Raw genomic sequence first — 19,940 nt, 5'->3', positions numbered from 1 at the left:
CTGAAGTCGTGATATCCATAATTGAAGCCGTAGATCGCTAATTCTTTTTCACGGTGTCCTATAAAAGTTAAAATATACCTACATAAACCCAAAATCTCAAGACGTCTACTACATACGAGTACCTGCTAATGCAACTTTTGCAAAATGTTGAATTTTTTGCAGCTTTAAGTTATTTTTTAAAGTACTTTGGACAGTGAAAAACAGTTAGCTAATGACGTAGTTCGTAGAAACAAGATGCCTAAGTAATTATGTAAGAGGATATTTTAATAACATTACCCGAACTCATTAGCCAGTGAAAGCCTCATCTATAATCGAGCTAGCAGGCTAAATTACCTGGCCGACATCTTAGTAAAAATTCATTCTAGAAGCACTAACTTAACAATGAACTCCTTAACATCAAATAAACTGATCATTGATTTATGTGTTTATTAATTCTTCAAGCTCTATAAGAGCACCGGTGATCGCGACAACCATAGAATACAATAGCATTTCCTGGAAACTGTGATCGAAGTAATAATTGCAGTAGCTAATGAAAGTATCAATGATATGATATTTATTATGATAGTGAATTATCTTTCCAATATCCAGTTTCGATAAAAGTATCTGTGGTTACGTTGGTCGTGAACGAAACCGCAGCGAGCAATGCCTCCCATGAGAACTCGGATTACTTATTGTTATACGGGGAAATGTACTGTAAATGTGGCTGAAGATTTGCGGAAGAGAGAAGAAAAATCTAAAAACGTATTATAAAGTAAAATAATGCCTTATTTTCCTTGATGTAATCCATAATGGATTCCTGATACGTTCGAGACGTTAGGTGAGATACCGCGTGGGTCTCTCCCAACCCAACACCAAAACCACCCCAACATTCCATTCGCTTGTTAATGGGTATTAACTATTAAGACACCGAATCGGAACCGCTTAGGCGGATTCTCCAAACAATTGTGACACGAGAATTTTATATACTTATAAGATAAGTCCTTATCTTATCTTATAAGTATATAAAATTCTCGTGTCACAATGTTAGGCCGCGTACTCCTCCGAAACGGCTTTACTGATTTTAACCAAATTTTATATGCATATTCAGTGGGTCTGAGAATCGGCTACTGGGTACTTTTTATATTGATATGTGCATTTGTTGAATAAATAATAGTAAATTATTACAGCTCGAGACTGACGGCGACCATTGTTTGTGCGACGGGATAGCGATGGACGTTGCCATGGTGACATTCTTATTTAGTCACTTCAATAAAATAATATGGGCGAAATCAATGATGTTTTTATAATAAAATATCACTGGGAGAAATACTTTAGATATCAAAACAACGTTTGCCGGGACAGCTAGTAAATTATAATATTCTGAATCGCTACTATTGCAATCTCCAATATCGTTAGAAAAACATTGTCGGTATTGCAGTAATGGATAGTAATATTTTATCATAACTACGCAGATCGTCCAGGCTATTTTCAGTCTGCTATTGATCGACGTAAAAGTTCCATGAATTTTTTATCAATATAAGTGTTCTCTCAAGGACGTGCGCGATGTCACCACGCCCTTTATAAATCACCTAGTTCATGGCTAACGAATTCGGTCGATAACGTAATTTGCTTAGAAATGGTACGAATGTGACAGGTACGGGTATAGGCGGAAACTTCCAGAACAACTGTTAAAAGTGACGAAATTGGGTTATTTTTATCATTTTCTACGTGACATGAAATAGAACAGTCTTGGTATGTCGATTGTAAAGGGAACAGCAAAAATTCTTCTAAATAGACCCTGCGATTAAACCTTTTAAACATATCAAACTTTGGGTCGCAACCCCCCCTTCCCCCCTTCTGTAGGGGAATCGCCAGAAGTCGAGTGAACTATTTTAGTTAAAAAAAAAGATTAAAAAGATTTATTAATATAAGTACTTATTAGGTAGGAGAATTTCGCAAAAAGGATGCATCGTAAAAAAGGTTGAAAATTAAAAACACCGCCGTAGTCTCTGTCTACGAGTAGATACTTACCTTGTTAGCACGAGTAGATATAATAATATAGTGAAGACAATTTAATCAACTTAACAAGCCAGCTGAAGACGAACCTCCAATGATTTCCTGCATTAGCACACTGTCCTCGGACCTTTCCTGTCAGAGCCTCCATTTCACATGTAGTTAGCTAGTGACATCCCAAACGTTTTGGCATTGTCTAACACCTTGGCTCACGGAAGGCATAAAATAATTGTATAACCAACGAAATTGAGTGAGCCCAAGGCTAGAATGTGAAGCCTTAATTGCAGTAGTTAAAACGTCTAACGTCTAAACAAATCTAGGACAGTCGAAACAAAAATGAATAAAACAGTCTTAGAGCATGTAATGGTATTGTATTAGGATTTAAAGTTATTAAGGCCCGTATAAATAGTCAGTACTCAAGATGCATCTCGGTCTCAAGACACAGTTCAGGCTGTGTGATTGGCTGGCTGTCAAAATTTGGACCAATCACAGAGCCGAACCGCGTCTTGAGACCGGATCTCGTCTTAAGTACTGACTATTTATACGGGCCTCAGTATCAGAAACGACGAGGATAGGAAAAGCATCTCAAAGAAGACGTTACAATCAATAAATTGAATTTTACGTCGCTTAAAACTCCCTGTCATAAGCCATTGCCGTCATAGCTCATATTATAAGTTTTTATAGTTCAAAATACAGCAGTGCAGTAAATAATTCAAATTCTTTATTTAAATATAGAAACCTATCTGGTAACAATAGTATGGTTTTCGCAATAGTCGTAGCAACTGACGTCCTTCCAAAACTTAGAAGGCTATTTCTTTAAAGATAGGTCTCGATTTTAAACTTTAATTTACTTCTGCTAAGTCTTAAATTCGTTTAGCGTTTCGATTTCGCCCTTTAATATGATTAACCACGCTTCGACTCGATCACGAATTCACAATCGGACGAGCTGCAACCTGTAATTGTTACATGTTTGACGTCTTTGATGGCCAACATTACTCATGCGGCTGGGCGAAATAAATCTTAATCTTTATAAAGCTTCCTGAAATCATCAACAATGAATAATTGATATATAAGACGTAGTTTAAATTTTATGGGCTCCTTTGTGGCCCTATACTATGCAAATTCATGTTTTTATTTTCGATAAATCTTTGACCAGAAGTAATTATAAGCATTCAAACATTTTTTGTAGGTTTGTTACGTTCCTTATTAAGGTAGTCATTATCTTAAAATTTTGATTTATATCCATTTCACTGAAAAAGTGTGTTAAAAATAATACTTTCAAATTTTTATTTCTTCTAGCATTCAGCGAAAACAAATACAGGAAAAAATATTTTTATGCCAAAATGTTTAAATTATGATTTCGAAGGCAGCCATTGTCTTCGTTTTTGATAAATAATAACAATAAATGATAAATCATTGAGATCACAAATTCGGACGAATTGTTGATATTCAAAAGCAAGTATTGCTTTGAATATTTGCCACAAGAAATCCACAGGCATTTTGATAGATAATGGTTGAATGACAATCAGTTAAATCTGTCAATCAGTGACTGATTGTCTATTATAGAAAACTTAAAGTATGTTCACAAATATATCCCAGTATACTGGCCAGAGCTCCTTAGGTATAGAAATTGTATGGAATTGCCGTGGTCCCCTACCATTGATTCGTTTCGGAATATTTGCCAGTGCTTTTTCGTATATATATATATCTCTATGTTTTGATATAATTACAATACGTCACACTTGTCTAACTAGTGGAATACCAATACAATACAGCGCCGTAATTTGACGTCATGAGCACTAGTCAGTAGACTGGGTTTTTTTTCGGAACCTAGTCAACATTTTTGGTATACAAATATTACAATATTGTTTTGTTTCCTAATTATTTCGTGAGAGACTACCTAATAAGATGCTTTTGATAATTTACATTCACCAAACGATTATTTTTACGTTTTTGGTAGGTTTGAAAGTCATAAAAATATGTAAATATTCATTATTACAGCTAAGTCAGAAAACAATGTACAGAGTATCGCTACACAGAGACACATACGTCATAATCACGTATGTGTCGAAACATTATAAAATGATAAGATTATTTTATTTTATTGAACATGTCCAATCCATAGCAATGAAAAGAATCATTACATCTTAGCACTGGGGTAGTAAAATCTGCACAAGAAATCGTAAAAATAATATTATCATGCGGATTGATATAGATTTATAGATACACCATGATTTTTGGTGCATCACGAGAGGAAATAACTAAGGGTTCTTTACAGAAAAAATAATATTGATCGAAATTAAAATATGTCCTAAAACCTTAATATTTGATTTTATTAAAAAATATATTTTTTATGAATTAAAATCGTGACGGCATTTAAAAGTAAAGTGTAAAGAGATTGCATTTTATGCAATTATTAATTCTCATATTATAACTTAATTCTCACATACTCACGACGATTTGATGCAATGTAGGTTACATAGTACATACGTAGGTTGTTGGTAAGTTGGCATATTATTATTAGTCTTGTTCACTCCCATAGTCCCATACATTCAACATAAGAGCCACTTTTATGCTTTTAATTAAATTAAGGAACAAAATTGGCCAAGTGCGAGTCGGACCCGCGCGCGATTTATCATTATAGAGCAAAAAAGACCAAATAATTTGTTTTTTGTCTGAGATCCTACTTTGATCATTTATGTGATCGTCATGGGTCTACATCTTATATTTTATTAAAGCTATTTCAATAAACCCAAGCACAAAAAATATTTGAACCCTTCTCATTGATGTCGTAAAATAAGCTCTATATTATCCAGCAGCGAGCGAGCTGACGATGTTGAATTGTAGCTTAGAACTTTTGAATCTACTTTACAGAATTTTAAATCTACTTCGGTATTAATACTTTGGGGTCTGTATGTGCTCTTATAATATAACTAGCGACCCGCCCCGGCTCCGGGTATAAAATATATAACCACTGAAAAAATTATTAAAATCGATTCAGCAGTTTTGACTTATATTCATTATTACTACCCGTGTCCCGCATTGGTCGGTACCGTCGCAAAAGCTACGTCCCGCAATTTTTAAATCTGTAATATCTTCGAAAATATTCATTTAAATCATATGCTGTAAAGGGCCATATAGATCTACATTAAATCAACAATGTATATAAGTTATTTAATCGGATAAAGAGTAATGCTGTATTTATTAAAATTGCTTCGAATATTAGCCATTATTTGTCGTAAAAAGTAAATAACAAAAAAATGTAAATGTGGGATATCCATAAGAGATAGACATAATATACTTTCGCAGAGTTTTCTGTAGACCTTTTCAATGTGTACAATACTTGGTACATTATTTTGATAAATCTCGTAGGGTTCAGCCTGCGTTTACAATGTAAGCGGGAAAAAAATGTAATTATTTACGACATCACATTAGAAACCCCAAAAAAACAGTATTTCTCCACTATTTAATGAATGTTATTATACTTATAAACCTTCCTCTTGAATCACTCTATCTATTAAAGAAAACCGCATCAAAATCCGTTGCGTAGTTTTAAAGATTAAACGGAACAAAGGGACATGAGGGAAAAAAAGCTACTGTGGTTTATAATATGTATATCTACACTACTATTATAAAGAGGAAAGATTTGATTGTTTGTTTGTTTGTCTTGAATAGGCTCCGAAACTACTGGACCGATTTGAAAAATTCTTTTACCATTGGAATCCTACATTAATTCTGCTGAACATAGGCTAAATTTTATTTTGGAAAAAAATAGGGTTCCGTAAGATATTTGGGATTTTCGGACGCAAGGTGTAAAAAATCAACCAGAAATGTTACTTTTTTCGCGTACGCTGCCTAAACTATAAAAGATAAACCCTAAAATGTTCTAAGTAATTTTGGACTACATTTAAATGCCTTTATTTTACTTATGGCATTAATTCTTATAAAAATAAATTATTTCATTACTAAGTACAGTTAATGTAGATAATATTTGGTCTGTGAATGATTAAAATTGGACGTTTGGTTTTAATGTTATGGCGAAATTAAAATATTACGATTTTTGCTGCACGTTGCGAATTGGGCGTCGTCAAGGCGCGCCGCGCGGGTGTGCTCTCCCGGAGAGTCCACTTAAATATTAATTATTATTACCTCGAACGTGGGAATCGCAGACACAATAGATTTATAATATAACTAGCTGTTGCCCGCGACTTCGTCCGCGTCAACATAGTATAATAACAAAGATGGAAAGTCCGCTAACAAATATGAAAAAATTAAAATATAACCTTCTCCTTTTTGGAAGTCGGTTAAAAAGTAGCCTAAGTTACACCTTACTACATCAGCTATCTACCAAAAAAAAGTCCCGGCAAAATAGCTCCAGCCGTTTCAGAGATTAGCCGGAACAAACAGACAGACAGACAGATATACAGACAAAAATTGTAAAAAATGTTGTTTTGGTGTATGTACCCTACAAACATTAATAAGCATGTAGTAAAAAACGGTTCTTTCAATATTACAAACAGACACTCCAATTTTATTTATATGTATAGATGCGAAAGTATCTCTGTCTGTCTGTCTCGCTTTCACGCCAAAACTACCGAACCGATTGTAATGAAATTTTGTATACAGATATTCTAAAGCCTGAGAAAGGACATAAGCTACTTTTTTACTGGAAAAAAAGCATTATAAGGGGGTGAAAATGCGTAAATTTGTTCAAATTAAGTTAGTTCCAAAAAATCATAATAGATGGCGCCGTGCGTCTCCTACATCGCGCTAAAGCTTGCCCAAAAGTCTTTCTATAAGAGGTGGTATTATCTTATAATTGGTTTTTTCGATTGTTATTTTTTTTACGTTATTTAATAAATCAGTACTTTATCTATGCAGTGACGTAACCTTAAACCTATCAATGATAAATAGCTTATGGGTAAAGTTGTGTAATTGGGGGGCTAAATAAGCTTAAAAATTTGGCATAAAATATAAAGTTTAATTAAAATAATTGAAATATTATGTGCACACTGCACAGCTGTTTTGATTTATGGGTTACCAGGGTTTTTTTTATAAAAGCTTTTGACACCAATTTTGTTGACATCGTGCGCTATAAACTGAAGTCCACGCGGACGAAGTCGCGGGCAACAGCTAGTTAGATATTATAGAAGTTCACTGTGAAAATAGCAGCGCTAAAAGAGTTACTTTTGAATTCCATGTTTCTATAGAAAATACGCCAATATCATGAATAGGGTATATCTTTGTAACTATTTTATAGCATATTCATAATGTTGGCGTATTTTCCATGCATAAGACGTATATTATGCAATGAACTATGAACTATATTAAATGGGTAATATTTAGAGATGTGCCGACTAGTCGGTAAAGCCGACTATCCGGCCACTTTTGTAGTCGGCGACTAGTCGGCGAATAGTCGGCAAAAAGCGCCGACTATCCGGCTTTTAATTATTTTACTATTATTGATATTACATTTAAGAAAAACCTTGATTGTTTTGAAATTAATTGATTGTGTTTCTGAAATTACTTGCTTATAAGTAAATATCTATGACATTTATTTAATAACATCATAATATCTTCTTTATTCTAAACAATTTTAATAAAAAAATACGTGTGGCACTCGAGGACTGCCGCGGTAAAGTTATTGCATAGCTTTACCGCTTAAATCATGACGTTAACATAACCAAAACACGATCCGACACGTTCGCAGGCGGCTTATGCGACTTACTTTAGTAAACGAAGCGCTACGAAAACATCTGAAACCATGATCGGTTGGCCGACTAGTCGGCCGATTAGTCGGCTTCTTTGCAACCGACTAATCGGCTAGTCGGCTAGTCGGCCAAAGTCATGATCGGAACATCTCTAGTAATACTTTATTTTGTTATAAATTGTATTATTATAAGGAAATACTTTTATGTTCGTGAGTACAGAACAAACATCATATTTAAATAATACATAATTTTATTATAATACAAAATTAATTAAAGATTTCGTTTATTAAGTGGTGAACATGGCCTCTCTGTTAATCATTACTCTGTATGTCGAGTTTACCACGTGATCACATTATTTCTGAAAATATTAAAATCGACGACGGCTTGATAAGTAAATATGTACCTTTCGAGCGCCATCTATTGAGCTCGTTTGTCGCAAATTTTATAATGTCAGTTGCCTATAATCCCGCCTTAATTGATAGACCTACTCAAACTTCAATAATAACAATAAGATTTTGTCAAGAAAACACAAGTCTTTGACATACCTACGCGTTTACGAGGGCTGCTATTTATGTATCCGGAATTAAAAAAAGAAACAAACATATATCATTTAATATGGTTTTATTGCTTTTCAAAATATTCGCCGCGATGATCGACACACTTTTGCATACGCTGGAACCAATTTTCATAGCACTTTTTCCATTCTGATTGAGGTATCTCCAAAACGTGCATTTTGAACGCATCAACAGCCTCTTCGCGGCTCGAAAAACGTTGACCACGTAATTTGTTCTTCGCGTATGGAAATAAAAAGAAATCGTTAGGTGCCAAATCAGGGCTGTACGGCGGATGACCGGTCAATTCGATCTTTTGACCCTCCAAAAACTGAGTTGTTTCAGCTGAGGTGTGACAGCTAGCATTGTCGTGATGTAATATGATTCTGCGTTGTCGGTTGTCCTTTCTTATTTCTTCAAAGACTTCTGGTAAACAAATGGTCGTATACCATTCAGAATTAACCGTTTTACGATTCTCTAATGGCACTGTAGCCACATGTCCATTAATTCCAAAAAAACAGGCGACCATTTGCTTCAAAGTACTTTTTGCACGAGTAACTTTTGTTGGTTTCGGCTCATCTTGGAACACCCACACCGTTGACTGTTGTTTAGTTTCGGGGTCATATGCATAGATCCAAGATTCATCACCTGTGTAGATATTATAAACGGCTTTTGACGTACCACGGTTGTATTTTTTTATCATTTTTTTGCACCAATCGACACGAGCCCGTTTTTGATCGATTGTCAAGTTGTGCGGAATCCAACGCGAACATATTTTTTTTACAGCCAAATGTTCGTGTAATATCTTATGTATGCTCGTCATACTTATGCCTAAGGACGCCTCTATCTCGCGATATGTAACATGACGATCACGCATTATTAGTTCCCGCACAGCATCTATATTTTGTGGGACAACAGCTGTTTTTGGGCGACCTTCTTTATTTTCATCCGTGAGCATAGACCGCCCACGATTAAACTCACTGTACCAGTGATAAACAGTGGTTTTTGATGGTGCTTCATCTCCAAAAGTTGCGGTGAGTTGAATAAAGCACTGTTGTTGATTTAGCCCACGCCGAAAATCGTAGTAAATCATTGCATGAAAATGTTCACGCGTTAAATCCATGGCAAATGAAGACACGCAATTTTCAAAATGACGCCACAATGGAAAAATAATTGACAGTCACATGAAACAAAATGTATTCTTCAACCAAAGAGTTCTATTTTCAAATGTTGTAATTACTTTTTAAATATTGTTCTTGTAAGTGGCCAGTTCCGGATACATAAATAGCAGCCCTCGTATCATACGCGAAAGAGAGATCTAATAATATTGCAATTTCACAAAAGTGACTATACTCTTCTTAAGGATTACGTACTTGATACGAAAATAATATTCATATTGAATCTAGATTGTTTCATACTTGTAAAAAAGAGTCAATAGGATACGCTTTCTTAAGAATACTTAACTCTACCAGTTTTCTGGAAATGATCATTCCAATATTTAAGTTCATCTTTTTTCAACAGAGAGATGAAGAAAAGGCCAACTTGATAGCGGAACTGACAGCACAGAACTCTCGCTTGACCACCCAGCTCAAAGAGTCATCAGCCACCGAGGCGCAGTTGCTAGAACAGCTGGAGGCGCTCAAAGATCAATGCACCATTAGAAAGACTAGTTTGCAGGTGATTAACCATCCCACCATAGTTTCTTCTAGATTACTTTATAATGTGCTTTGATGCATTAATTGCATAATATACATTAGGCTACCTTATGTCATCTAATTTAATTGGTGTTGCATTAAGTAACTACGTATTTAAGTAAAACAGTAGCCTCATTAATATTTCTGCGTTTATCAAAAGTACTACCAACTAGAGACATCTTCTACAACCTGATCCATGTTGAGATTCCTTCTGGATATCTATAGACTAAACTCCTAAAGTCCCCAAAAGAAAGTCAAACGTTTTTTTACATTATAGGAAACGGGCACGTCGTCCTTCCTAAGTATTAACAAAAGTTAGTATGTAAGTATTATTATGAAAAACTGTCTACCCCTTACTTTTTCAGGATCATGTCCAAAGTTTAGAGTCTTTGAAATCAGAGCTGGCATTGGTCAGTGACAAAAAATCAGATTTGGAGAGACGACTCGCTGGTACGCTCCGAGATAAAGATGGTTTGCTACAACAGCTGGATGAGGCGAACGATAGGATTGCAGCTCTCGAGAGACAACTTAAAGAACAGGTAAGAATTTGATTAATTGTCCTATAAACCAAGGCTTTGATATGCTCGTTTTAGGTGATGTAACACACAAAAGATTAAGTCTAAAACCAAAAAGTCTCCCAAAAAACCCGTAACCTCAGATGGAGACTGAAACTGTGTTTAATATGAGCTTAAAATAAACCAAACGGAGAATATTTGGAGTCCCGACGCATACCTCGAAAATCGCTGCTTAGAAAATAATATGCATGAAGCAGTGGGTATTGGGTAGTGGGCACCACTGAGTCCTAACATATACACATATCCTACTAATATTGTAATTATAAAGGCGAAAGTTTGTTTGGATGTATGGATGTGTGGATGTATGGATGTTTGTTACTCTTTCACGCAAAAACTACTGAACGGATTTTAATAAAACTTTACAATAATATAGCTTATACATCAGAATAACACATAGGCTATAATTTTAACCGACTTTCAAAATGGGGGAGGTGTTATGTTCGTTTTCTTATGTTCAACGATTACTCCGCCGTTTGTTAACCGATTTTCAAAATTTTTCTTTTGATATATAGGGTATCATCCCAATTTGGTATTATATGCACAAAAGTGGTGATCTGATGAAGGATGCATAAGAAATCGAGGGAACTCCTCAAAATTTATATGGAAACATGTGGTGACTTCGGTTTCGTGAGAAGTATTCTAAGCATATGCTACCAACAAGTAAAATTTTGCACCGAGGTATACCTGGTATACCGTGGTTCGGAAGGTGCTGAGAGAACTCCTGATTCTTTATAGATACAAGTTTGGGAGTTTCGGCGTTGTTTTAAGAACGGAAAGCATATGCTACTATGCAAATTACATTCATCATCATCATCATCATCACTACCATATTATTATACCATACATCGTCCCATGGTTATGACTTATGAGCCTATAATGACCCTGTCATTGGTACTTTTCATTGTCTTTTAGATCGAGACTCGAGTTTGTCAAGCGATAATTGAAAAAAAATCTATAGGTACTTAATATTATAAACCTGAAGAGTATGTTTGCTTGAACGCACTTATCTCAGGAACTACTGGTCCGATTTAAAAACTTATTTCAGTGTTAGATAGCTAATTTATGGAGTAAGACTATAGGCTATATATTATCACGCTAAGACTAATGCGACCGAAGAAACTCAGGAAAATGTGGGAAATATTAGAAATTACGAACTACTGGAGCAATTTTTATGGCAATATTTGGCACAGATATAGAGTAGACCAAGTGAAGGGAGTAGGGACATAAGAGCTATTTTTTATGGGAAAATGTACGGTTTCCGTAAAATTCCTAATTAACGCGGGCGAAGCCGCGCGGGACATCTAGTACATACATACTATTACACACATTAGTAACAATATGTACTCAGTGGTACATTGCACATCAAATACATAGCTGGGCATTAACTCGTTAATCCGTTAATCGTTAATTAACGAAGTAAACATTTTGATTAACGGATTAACTTTTAAGTTAACTTTTAAAAATATTAACGGACTCGTTAACTTCCGTTAATATGCAGAAGTCCGTTAATCGTTAATCCAATGCCTACTATTTACCGCACGGTACCGCGGCGCGGCGCGAAAACAGGTTCAGACAGTATGAAACGACAAGTGCCGGGCGGGCGGGCAGCGCGGCGCCGTGGCACGGCAGTGAGCGAGTGAAACAAAAACAATACTAGATACAATATTTTCAGGCGCGTGCGAGTGAAAGGAGATTTGTTTCGTTTTATCATTTTATTCTTCAGCCCCGGTGCTTATAGAATGAAGAGTGATTTGTTTATAATTGTTAAAAATCATTTGCATGTTGATAAAGAAGAGTGCCGTGTAATTTAGTTAGGTAGAATACAATAATTATAGAAGTATTTTGTTTTGTCCCTAACCTGTTTACTTTCACCTAAACCAACAGGTTTTGTATGTACACTAACGCGATATAAGTTATAACAAGGCCATATTTCACATATTAACGGATTAACGATTAACGTTAACTTGCGTTAATTCGTCCGAAATGTAACGCTTTAACGTTTAACGAAGCTAACTTTTTTTAACGGATTAACGATTAACGAAGTTAACTATTTGATTAACGGTGCCCAGCTATGATCAAATATCTCATAGCTCTTTACAATATTTTCAACGATTTCGTAATGCAAGTGCTGATGTTCTAGATGTGTGGCAACTCGTAAGTGAGTTATCGACAATATCAATATTATGTCATATCTTACTGTAATTTAGCACCGAGTACCGACGATACCGTTGAGAAAGAACGTAATGGTTGAAGACTGAACATTATTGACTTAAGTTTTTCATTGCGTTACGGGGATAGATGCACCCCGCACTTTATTTTTCATTATATATTTTTTTGTTTTTATTGTAAGTACCTACGTGCGGAGTAAGGACAGTGTCGAACACTTAATGCTCTTTGAAATGATATAAAAAAAAAACAATGATAATACTATTTTTGACAATTTTAGAGGGGTTTAAATGAAGTCGGACGTACGGGGCACTTTCGAACCCGTAACGCATAATAATTCGTTTCATATAGGGGCGTACTCATCCCCGTAACGCACTTAAATTTAGATTGAGGATTTGGACCTACGCAGTTAACGTGTTAAGTCGACCTTAGTAAAAGAAATAAAACCTCATAAATGATGGTAATCTTCGTACAAAATCTTAGTAAAAGTAAAAAGTGAGACACTTTTAGAATTAACACTTCTAAAATCCGTGGAATAAACCATGTCGTCACTTCTTACTTCGTTGGGTTATTACTTTTTTCTATTTATTAAAGTTGAAAACTTTCAAAATAGAAACCGCTTGATTGGGTAAACGGCACTTAACGTAGTGGTATATTAAGTGAAATTTAAAATAATAATAAAAAATATATAAACTTAAGGAATCCACGCAAAACAATGGTAAATATCATATAATAATATTTTTTTTCCTTAGTATTTAAATCCAATTGCTTCCCATTAGGAACACCTATACCAGAACACCCTCAAGGAGTTGGAGAGACTGCAGCGATCACATGACACCCTGGCCGAGAGAGTCGGTGCCCCCGACTCCGGGGAACATAACGATACTTCTAGAAGCTTACACGCCGAGATGGAGACTGAGCCAGAGGATGAGGACGATGGGTGGCTAAGGAGCGAGGCCGTGCAGGTGTTCAAGCAGCTACGAGCGTTGTCGCTACAGCTGAACACGGGACATGACGATGATTCAGGTAAGATCTTTACAGCATTTTCTCATGAGGAAATGCATTACACATCCTCGGCGGATTGGGAATATTGGCTGGAGTATGTGGGACTCCCCAGCCGTGGAATCTACCCACTAAAACCACATGGTGCTCCACTTCCATCGCCATGTGACCTTTATGTTTGAAACATGCAATATGCAAAAGCATTAAAATAAGTATGGATTTATTGAGGTATATTGAATGTTGATTTATTATTATCGATAAGATAGTAATCATGGTTAGCATGAGTTGCTTGACTTAAGACTTTCGTCATATTATTATCCAAATCACTGACCACATTTCAATGGGTATTCCATTTATTTTTAACTGAATTCTGAACTCTTAATTTAACATTATAGTAGGTATCTGGTAATATGTATTATGTATGGTAAGTATATGTAACATGATGTGTTATTTTCTTTCGCAAATAGATTTTTACTAGACTTTAAAGTTCTAGCAAAAGCTCTATCTCTGTTGTTACATTTTTAATCGGCTTTCTATGAGTCACATATTGACTTTATACATTGTACGCGAAGCTTCGTACGCGTATTTTATTTGACCTATGGGCTATGGATTGTTGACATTTTATTACTGAAAGGCTCAACACTACAAAGGACTACAAAGCCGGTTCGATCGATATCTGAAGGTTCCAGTGTTTTATATAAACATGTTACGAGCACGAAAATACGAGAGAATCGAAAGCCGTTTCCGACCACGTTACAGCAACAATGTAATTTGAATTCTACTATGAAAATAACAGAGACCAAATTGAATTGTTATATCGATTGGTGTAACACGCAAGCTTAGCCCGTAATTGCAATGCGTACTTTGAGCTAATTGTTTCGATTAAACAATATCAATTACTACGTAAGGAGATTAAATGTATTGCAATAACTAACAGTAGGTACTGTGATCCATGGTTCCGAATATTGGAAAATTCCACTAACTGGATGGACTAAGGGAAACCATGTGGAAAGGCCCTTCACGTTGGGCTATGGCCTATGAAGATGGAAACTGTCGTTTGTCTATCGCATGCGGCATGCACAATAGACCTGGATAATGGGCAATCATGGACTAATATGCCCCTCTACTCATTTGTTATCGTTTGTATTAGCCGTCATACGCCAACAACGCGGATAAATCTCATAAAACAATGGATTTTGTTGCACTTGCATCTTATTCTGTGCAGAAATGCGTTGTTATTTTAGGTAGGTACATTTGAATAAACCAGGAAATGAACATTGTTCTAAAGTTGTGGTGGTTACGGCTCGCGTGAGGCTACGGCGACCTAGTTTCATGCCTTATTTACCCATCCTCTACGAGTTAAATGGTAAAGAATTTTAGCAGATATTAGGATAATTTCACGGGGTCTATTTCATTGTGTCATAGAACTACGTTATAAGCCCAGTCGCTCAAGTGTGGGGTATAATAAGGGTATAATGGATGGATATTTGATATAGCGTCACCATATTAAGAGATAGCTTAACATTCTTAAAACATATTCTAATTCTAAGTACTGTGTGACTGTGGTATTGTGCCGTTAGGTAGTATAATATTGCCGCTCTCATTCGTTGAATTCACAAAAGAGAAGGTATAGACTATAGATATTTATTAAATATTATAATAATAATAAGAACATTGTAACTAATTTCTTGGAAATAAAGACTTACTTACTTACTAGGTATACTTACCCTCTCTTTTGTAAATTCAGGTAGGTATTTAAATAAGTATTATTTAAAAACCTATATTTAGAAAAAAGATCAGCAACAACAAACTCACGCAAGTGAGCCTACCTAATATCCGCATAGTGACATATTTTAATGATTACTTACTCAACTTTAATTTTGTGAAGATTTTCACAGAAAACGAATGGAGCTTATATCAAAATTTTCATAAAATTAAATGTCTTAGGCCGATATAAATAGTCAGTACTCAAGATGCATCTCGGTCTCAAGACCAGGTTCGGCTCTATGATTGGTCCAAATTTTGACAGCAAACTAATCACAGAACCTGAACCGTGTCTTGAAGCCGAGATGCATCTTGAGTACTGACTATTTATACCGGCCTTAGTGCGGCCATGATCACTTCTCTGAATATAGGTAGCTTATTATTCACCGTGCTATTCCAGGTTTACACTCCGACCTGTCACTCTCATCACTGGACGGCGAGGAAGGCGAGACCCTCAAGCGGGGCGCGCTTGCCGCCGCCTGCGCGGACGCCGTCGCCGCCTACGCCACTCTAGAAGGTTCCAGAGTGAGAGACTCCATAGCGGCGCACGCCAGAAGAGCTCTGGAGAGGGAGAGGCAGATTGATGAGAAGAACGAGCTCATCGCGGAGTTGTCTTCTAAGGTGAGACTTTTCGCTTAGAAAGTCGCCTTGCGATGCATTTTTAAAGGGGCAATCATGGGCGTACTGAGGGAGGGCAGGGGGGGCGGCTGCCCCCCTGGATCATGTTGACGTCCCTACTTAGTATATTATCTAGTACTTTCATCTAAGTATAAAAATTAAAAATTACAAAACTAATTTTTGCCATATTTTGTTTGCAATACAATATTTTTACAACTAAAAATTAATAATTTTTTATTCTTTATAAACAGCTAGCTTATAAAAAATCTGATTTGCCCCCCCCTGGCCCAGTACCTGGGTACGCCCATGGGGGCAATCAAATTTGGAACCGATGGCAACCGACACCGTGAACGAAAAGTCTGTAAATCCAGTGTGTATTTTTCGTGGAATAAACATAGTTCCGTTTCGAATAAGTAATGAAAAAATATGCATCGACGCCTCACGTTGCATTGTAAGTTGTATGGTTGTAACTGACTTTTAGGGACACGCTAATACTTATTTCAATCGGAACCACTCCTTCATATTATTTTGTTGGACGATATTTTCAATTAGTGGAGATCGCGACGAAGAAAGTATACCTACTTTTTTCTTTCTTGTGGAATTGTCAAACACCACTATGTGTGAGGTGTCCCCAGAATTGCAGGATTGCTCTATGGAGATACCTACTTACTAAGTAAGTATTTTTTGCGGTTTGAATTCAAATTGAATAGAACTAGGCTAGGAATAAATATTGTAACTTTATCTGGGGGCACAGCAGTGCCCCCGCCAAGTCAAGCAAAATTTACCTTTACAACTACAATTATTGCATAAAACTAGGTAGGTACTTGCTCCATATTTTACCTACATAATAGAGGAAGTATAGTACAGTATACTGCATTATTTGTTTCTGCCACCGCACCGGCACAAATGTAGTAAAGTCAATTAGCTGGCGTTTGTAATCCATTTAAGTATCCGCCGAGTTTATAAATAACTACTCGTAAACAAACATTCTTGTCCGGTATCTTGTGTTATGTTATTTTGACGTTTTCAAGAAAATACAAGTCTTTTAATTAGCAAACCCATTCATGAAACTTATTTCCAAACCTTTCGCACAAAATAGAGCAGTTAAGTTCATATCTTATTCTCGCTAAATATTTGATAGGTACCTACCCATCACGAAGTTTGACTAAGAGCATGATTAAAAAATAACATCGATAGCTATTTTATTTTATTTAATTTTAGCGGAATGTAAATAAGCTATGTAGTATAGATAATAGAGTCCACCTTTATTACTACACTCAGTAGTCAGTACTAAATTCCTTCCACCGAAAAGTCTGGATAACAAATAATAAGTTGATGTTGGAGTAAGAAGGTGCATATTATATTATGGGTTTTAAAGGTATGTGCGGTGTCTTCCGCTGCACAATGCGACACGGTCGTGACGGCGGGCCGGGCCCGGGGCTATCGACCAGGGGCAATGACCAACACCCATTCATACACCGGATCTTGTAATACAATAATTTACTCCTGTTTACACGAATTTTAAATCTTAGAACGTGCTTGGAAGTTTAACATGTTTCTTTTTTTAAAAAGGATCGATACCGCTACTAAATGACAGTCATTATTAATTTATCGTAAACTTGAAATGTAGTAAGTAATAAATCAGAGATAAAAACATAGTATAGAATTGACTATTTGAAACCCAAACAACAAAATTAATTTATATTTTTGGTAAACATAATATAAAATTAGTAAACTAGCTAGTTAATTACTGTTAGGAGACTCCTAATAGGAGTTTACGGGGACACTTGTAACGTTACGCCGGGGACGCTTACATAACAATTAATTACATTTAGCCCCGAGTAATTCCTCGCGGGCCTTCAAATATTTCGCATTATAATATCAATCAGTTATTGTTGAAATACAATACATGTTTTAAAATTAAGTAAGTATACTAAATATTAAAATTTAATATATTTGTGTCCAAAAGCATTCTGTGCCAATAGTAAGTAAAATTTACCTAAATTAGCCCCGCGACACATCCTGTAATTCGAAAAGTACTGTGACACAATATAATATGGTGTTCTTTTTTTTCAGTTGTCCGTAGCTGAAGTGGAGCTCCAAGCTGCGGCGGAGGAAAGGGACAGGCTTCTCAACGACGCCAACTACTCCAGTCTACAGAACGACGAGGCAGTCACCCGCGCTCGCATGGAAAGAGATGAAGCGATGGAGAGAAAGAAGGCCGCTGAGGTAAATGTATTTGTAAATGTAGATAATTGTTTAGGTGTCTTGAGAGGGGATGTGCAGAGATTACGTGAGGCATTTAGGGAAGAGAATATTATTACGGTCCGGGTGAATCTCGCCAAATCTCGTGTGGAAGAGTTTAAAACATATTTTGTGTAATTTTATTTATTAAAGGTGTCTCAATCTCAAATTTTTGTTAGAAAATTCATACTGAAATCACTCTGAGTGAAATGATTTCAATGATGTGACATTGAATATAACTAACTTTATTTTGTTCTGATTTTTCAGGTTTCTTTGGCGAAGACCAGGGTAGAGCTGATGCAAGCCAACAGCCAGTTGTATGAAGCCGTACGACAGAAGATAGATCTTGGCCAGCAATTAGAACAGTGGCAGGTGTGTAGTCGGAAAATAATAATATAATAATTATAAAAAAATGTGATGTATGAACACCATACTAAGAGCGTTACAACATAAAATTATATACTACAAATATATTAGTCGCTCTACATGAAAGGAATCTCTGGAGAAGTGACAATGCTGTAAGGATATGGTAAGGATAGTAATAAAACTGCTTACTAAACAAATTCTCTTTTAAAATTTTAGATGGATATGCAAGAACTGATCGACGAGCAAATGAAACACAAGCTCACGACGCAGGAGAAGAGGAGAAAGATCCCCGCGCCGCCCGTCGCGCCCACGCGGACCTCCAGGATACTGGGATTTTTTCAGCGGTGATCTGTTGGACACACTAGTGCAACTAATAAGAGAAGCCATAAATATTAACACCACCTTCAGTTTATATATAATTATGATAAGGACATACAGCCCGGGCCATCTGCCCGCCGCCCTCAGCGTCTATACAGTTTTGTGCGAGCGCGACCTGCGTCCCCTCGTATTTGTGGCGGCCATCTTGTGTCACTCCGATGCATTTATGATCGCCACGTTTTTATTTTATAACGTTATTCTATTTTTGAAACGATGTGACATTTACACATTCGCAGTGATTTTTAGCATTGTAATTAGATTGTTTATAGTTGGTTTTCATATTTTTAGTTTAATTTGCATAGACGTGATAAGCGGATTCCGTAGTTTGCACATAATCTAATTGCACTTAGAGTAAGCATACCACATGATAGATTTCAAACTTTTATAAAACTCAGTTAAAAACAAACGACCGCGACGAAACGAATGAGCTTAATTTACCTAATTTTTTTTTTACAAAGTTGACCAAAATAATGTACTTAATGTAACAATTGTTTTAAACTAATTTTATCCAACTCAAATTTAATTAAAAGGTATTTATTTAATAATATGGTATGGTCTGGAGTCTCTACAGGCCAGTTAGAGTGCAATTTAAGATACATCAAATATGCCTAGTGCCTTAGCTTTTATATAACAACTGGGGTAGTTTGTTAATAATAATACGTAACAACTCACTTCTAGCAACAAGATCACGGTACCTGCCTTTATTAAAATATAATGTGCCATATGCACACACAGAGTTAATTTCTTTTGCTAAAAAATAACCAAAATACTGAACACATGGTTGAAGTATACCCATATTACATATGCATTATACATACTCTCTATATTATCACCGAATATGCTCATTATAAATTAGACTTACAATTTTTTTTTTCTGGG

The 19,940-nt window shown here is 35.9% G+C and overlaps 1 protein-coding gene across 1 annotated transcript in view; it reads left to right on the top strand.

Annotated features, from left to right (window-relative positions):
* Positions 1-19,509, top strand: part of LOC121727642 (bicaudal D-related protein homolog) — a 93,412-nt gene extending 73,903 nt beyond the window's left edge. Inside the window, exons 3-9 of the mRNA XM_042115582.1 lie at positions 9,776-9,931; positions 10,314-10,487; positions 13,469-13,715; positions 15,856-16,076; positions 18,150-18,302; positions 18,585-18,689; positions 18,900-19,509. Of these exons, the coding sequence (XP_041971516.1) occupies positions 9,776-9,931; positions 10,314-10,487; positions 13,469-13,715; positions 15,856-16,076; positions 18,150-18,302; positions 18,585-18,689; positions 18,900-19,031 (1,188 nt within the window). The 3' untranslated portion in view covers positions 19,032-19,509. The remainder of the gene's footprint in view (positions 1-9,775; positions 9,932-10,313; positions 10,488-13,468; positions 13,716-15,855; positions 16,077-18,149; positions 18,303-18,584; positions 18,690-18,899) is intronic.
* Positions 19,510-19,940: the final 431 nt, after the last annotated feature.

The sequence above is a fragment of the Aricia agestis genome, chromosome 6 (assembly GCF_905147365.1).
Source record: "Aricia agestis chromosome 6, ilAriAges1.1, whole genome shotgun sequence".
Taxonomy (NCBI): domain Eukaryota; kingdom Metazoa; phylum Arthropoda; class Insecta; order Lepidoptera; family Lycaenidae; genus Aricia; species Aricia agestis.
Note: the sequence above shows the minus strand (reverse complement) of the source record. Positions and strands in the feature narration are given on the sequence as shown.